Here is a 4,990-nt window from a genome sequence, read left to right on the forward strand (position 1 = left end):
CGATGGCCTTTGGCTCTTCACTCGACCCTCGGATCGCATGAACCAATGTTTGTAGTGTCTCATTCAATCTCTTTACGCGAGCTCGTGTCATAGACCCAAATGGCACCTTCACTTGCTCCACTTGGATAGCTCTCTCGACCTCCTCATCATTCCCCTCCTCTTGCAAAAGATTTGTCCTCAAATCGACCTCATCATTTGCAATATAGGGGCTTAAATCAGCAACATTAAAAGTAGCCGAGACATTATACTCACCAGGAAGATCGAGCTTGTAGGCGTTGTCATTGATGCGTTCCACAACTTGGAATGGTCCATCTCCACGGGGTAGCAGCTTGTTGCGACGTTGGACAGGGAAACGCTTCTTGCGCAAGTGTAACCAGACCCAATCACCTGGTTCAAATACCACGCGACGCCGACCCTTGTTGGCATGCTTGAGGTACTGTTGGGTTCGAGTTTCAATGTTGGCTCTCACCTGCTGGTGCAAAGCCTGGACGAACTCGGCATTCTTCTTGCCATCAAGGTTAGTACACTCAGACAAAGGCAAAGGCATCAAATCCAAGGGAATCAAAGGATTAAAATCGTAAACAATTTCAAATGGAGAAAACTGTGTAGTACTATGAACTGTACGGTTATAAGCAAACTCGACATGTGGTAAACACTTCTCCCAAGATTTGAGATTCTTTTTAATGATGGCCCTGAGTAGGGTAGATAAGGTGCGGTTAACAACCTCAATTTGACCATCGGTCTGGGGGTGACTGGATGTAGAAAATAGTAACTTAGTGCCCAACTTCCCCTACAAAGTTTTTCAGAAGTAAGAGAGAAACTTGACATCTCTATCAGACACAAATAGTTCTAGGCACACCATGCAAACAGACAACTTCCTTAAAGAAGATATCAGCTATGTGAGTAGTATCGTTCATCTTATGACATGGAATGAAATGAGCCATTTTAGAAAATCTATCAACAATGACAAAAATGCTATCATGACTCCTTTTACTCCAAGGCAGACCAAGCACAAAATCCATTGAAATGTCAATCCATGGTTCTGAAGGGATAGGTAGAAGTGTATACAAATCGAAAGGTTGGAGCTTGGACTTGGCACGGTGACAGGTGATGTAGCGGGACACCACTCGCTCCATATCCTGCCTCATGCGTGACCAATAAAAATGTTCCTATAAAGCACTCAAGATCTTAGTGACATCAAAGTGTCCCATCAATCCACCTCTGTGAGGTTCACGGGTTAGTAACTCACGAATAGAGCATGACAGCATGCATAATTTGTCATTACAATACAGAAATTCATCATGTATGAAGAACTTACCCTGACCTGACTTAGCACAAGACTTGTAGATATCAGAGAAATCAGAGTCGGTATCATAAAGTTCTTTGATAAGGTCAAATCCAAGGAGTTTAGCATCAAGTAAAGCAATCAAGGCATACCTCCTGGATAGTGCATCGGCAACGACATTGGTTTTGCCAGCTTTGTACTTGATCACATAGGGAAATGACTCCACAAAGTTGACCTACCGTACATGTCTCTTACTCAACTTGTGTTGAGACTTGAGATGCTTTAACGCCTCGTGGTCAGTGTGGATGACGAACTTCTTAGGCCGCAAGTAATGTTGCCATGTCTCCAGTGCACGAATCAAAGCATAGAGCTCCTTATCGTAGGTGGAGTAGTTCAAGGCAGCACCATTCAACTTCTCACTGAAGTACATGACCGGCCTTCCCTCTTGGATCAACACGGCTCCAATTCCTACACCAGAAGCATCATACTCAACCTCAAAAGTTTTATCAAAGCTAGGTAAGGACAATAAGGGTACGTGTGTGAGCTTGTGTTTAAGGAGTTGGAACGCCTTCTCCTGAGCCTCCCCCCATTCGCATTTCACATCCTTCTTGATAATGGCGGTCAGAGGGGCAGCAATAGTACTGAAATCCCTCACGAACCCGCGATAGAAACTCGCAAGGCCATGGAAACTCTGAACTTCACTCATGGTCTTGGGCACGGGCCACTCATTGATGACCTGAATTTTGCTCTCGTCCACTCGAATGCCCTATGCACTAACATTATAACTAAGGAAAACAAGCTCATTAGTGCAGAAAGTACATTTACCAAGGTTAGCGAATAACCTCTCCCTGCGCAAAACATCAAGAACAGCTCGTACATGTGCTACACGTTCCTCAGGACTCTTGCTGTATATCAGAATGTCGTCAAAATAAACAACAACAACGGGCGAAGCACATGATTCATAAGGCGCATAAATGTACTAGGAGCGTTAGTCAAACCAAAAGGCATAACTAACTACTCATACAGACCATACTTAGTCTTGAAGGCCGTCTTCCACTCGTCCCCTTCCTTCATTCGAATTTGATGGTAGCCACTCTTAAGATCAATCTTGGTAAAAATGACTGTACCATACAATTCGTCAAGCATATCATCTAGACGAGGTATAGGGTGACGATACTTAACTGTGATAGCGTTGACGGCGCGGCAGTCTACACACATCCTCCAAGTGCCTTCTTTCTTTGGGACGAGGATGACTGGAACTGCACATGGGCTCATGCTCTCTTGAGCCCAATCCTTCTCTAAGAGCTCATCTACTTGCTGTTGGATCTCCTTAGTCTCTTCAGGACCCATCTTGTAGGCCGGTCTGTTAGGCAAGGATGCTCCAAGAATGAAATCAATCTGGTGCTCGATCCCTCTGAGTGATGGAAGTCCACTTGGGATCTCGTCTGGGAAAACGTCCTCAAATTCCTGCAACAAATAAGAGATTTCAGGAGGTAAGTCATTGAGTGTCTCATGAGAGAGTAGAATCACTTCTTTGCAATATAAGACATAAACAACTTGCCTGGACAAAAGTAATTTGCGAACTTTCCTGTTCTTTGTAAACAAGCTAGGGCGTTTGTCCAATCGACCAGATGTACCAGGGTTTGATGTCCTCTCGGCCAATGTTCTAATGATTGCCTGAGAATCGGGTGACTTTTTAGCCACCTCTCGTTCATGCTCCTGTTGCAAACGCAGTTGGTCTTCATGCACCTGCTGTTGTGTGAGAGGAACAAGTGTCATCTTCTTGTTGTGGTGCAAGAAGGAATACTTGTTGGTGAAGCCATCATGAGTAGTCTTCTTGTCATATTGCCATGGCCGTCCCAATAAAATGTGAGAAGCTTGTATGGGAATGACGTCGCAAAGGACCTCATCCTCATACTTCCCAATTCGGAAAGGCACCACCACTTGCTTGGTGACTTTGATATCGCCACTCTCATTGAACCATTGCAAGTGGTATGGGCTAGGGTGCCTTAACGTGGGCAAGGAAAGATGATCCACCATGAGAGTACTTGCCACATTGGTACAACTACCCACGTCGATGATGAGACTACATACTCTTCCCTTGACGTGACACCGTGTGTAGAAGATGTTGTCACGTTGGGCCTCATCCACTCTCTCGACTTGGGTTGCAAGAGCCCGACGGGCTACGAGAACAACACCCATTTGCTCAGTAGTGGCCTCAACCTCCACCTCGAAATCTTCATCTTCATCAATCAATGGAGGCATCTCGGCGAACTCGTCCTTGTCGTCAGATACGACATCTCCACTCGGTAGGACAATCATGGTTCGTCTATTAGGATACTGAGAAGCAATGTTCCCAAATCCTTGGCATTTGAAGTACTTGTCGCGGCTTCGTGGTTTGGAGGAGTCAAAAGGAGGCTTGGTGGTTGCCTTTGGTGCCTGCTTGGGTGGCTCGGTCTTAGAGGTAAACTTGGACACACCTGGCCTAGGCCGTTCCCGCTCGAAGGTCAGGTTGCCTCTCCAAAGAGGCGTGGCAGAGAAACTAGGGTTGCGGGGGTTATCCCTCCTCTTAAACCTCCTCTCGATCTTAGATGCCTTATCAATTAACTCAGGCATGCCCACGTAGTTTTGCAACTTCACCAACTCGGTGATCTCAGGTCTTAAGCCGTTAAGAAATCTCGCCATGGTAGCCTGTCTATCCTCCACTATGTCTGTTCGGAACATGGTGATCTCCATCTCCTTGTAGTAGTCCTCCACACTACGGCTTCCTTGAACTAATGTCTGGAGCCTCTGGTATAGATCACGGTAGTAATGGCTAGGTACAAACCGTTTTCTCATGGTGGTTTGTAGCTCTTTCCATGTACTAATTGGCCGTTCTCTATTGCGGTGCGTGCTAGTGCGCTCCTGCTCCCACCAGACAATAGCGTAATCGGTGAATTCGAGGGTTGCCAATTTGACCTTTTGTTCATCAGTGTAGTCCTGGCACTCGAATACCATCTCGATCCGCTGCTCCCATTCTAGGTAAGCCTCTGGACTAGACTTGCCTTGGAATGAGGGAATCTTGATCTTGACTCCCTTTAATCCGTCATCTGTACTCCGGTAGTCCTGCTTTGGCTGAAGGATGAAGTCATCTTCCTCGCTATTCGAAGCCAACTCCTCGCGAGGTGGAGCAACATGATGGGTAGTGTTGGACCGAGCTTGAGAAAGCTCTAAACGGTCCATCCGTTGGTGTAGGGACGCCATGGACTCCCTAAGCATGCATTGGAGCTCCCCCATTATTGCTTGGTTGTGCAACTTGGAGTCAAATTTGGATGCGTCGCTCTCCTTCGACATGATGTAGGTATCCTGCAAAAATCAGTAGAGAAGAAACAAGTATATATTCCTCACGCACTCCCTCACGTGTTTACACTCAACTCTCGTGTATGTCACTCAAAGGACACTCCAATAATCTTACCAATGCTCTCAAAACCTCTTGATAGCTTACCTTGAAGAAATTAGAACTCCTTCCAGGCAAACAATCAACTTCCAATTTTGGATCACGAGAATGTGGCAATCCTCAATGGAATAGGAATGATTGACTCGAGGAACAATGAAAATGGACAAACTCAAATGAGAGGAATGGAAGACTAAGACACGGACAGCAATGAAAACAAAGACACGACCCACAAAGAGAAAAATACTATTTTTTTTAGACGCAAGCTGCCT

The 4,990-nt window shown here is 45.8% G+C and overlaps 1 protein-coding gene across 1 annotated transcript; it reads right to left on the minus strand.

Moving 5' to 3' along the window:
- Positions 1-2,299: 2,299 nt before the first annotated feature.
- LOC140012647 (uncharacterized) lies at positions 2,300-4,561 on the minus strand. Its single transcript, XM_072060923.1, has one exon. The coding sequence runs from the start codon at positions 4,559-4,561 to the stop codon at positions 2,300-2,302; it is 2,262 nt and encodes a 753-aa protein (XP_071917024.1).
- Between the last annotated feature and the right edge of the window lie 429 nt (positions 4,562-4,990).

This window comes from Coffea arabica, chromosome 8e (assembly GCF_036785885.1).
Source record: "Coffea arabica cultivar ET-39 chromosome 8e, Coffea Arabica ET-39 HiFi, whole genome shotgun sequence".
Lineage (NCBI taxonomy): Eukaryota > Viridiplantae > Streptophyta > Magnoliopsida > Gentianales > Rubiaceae > Coffea > Coffea arabica.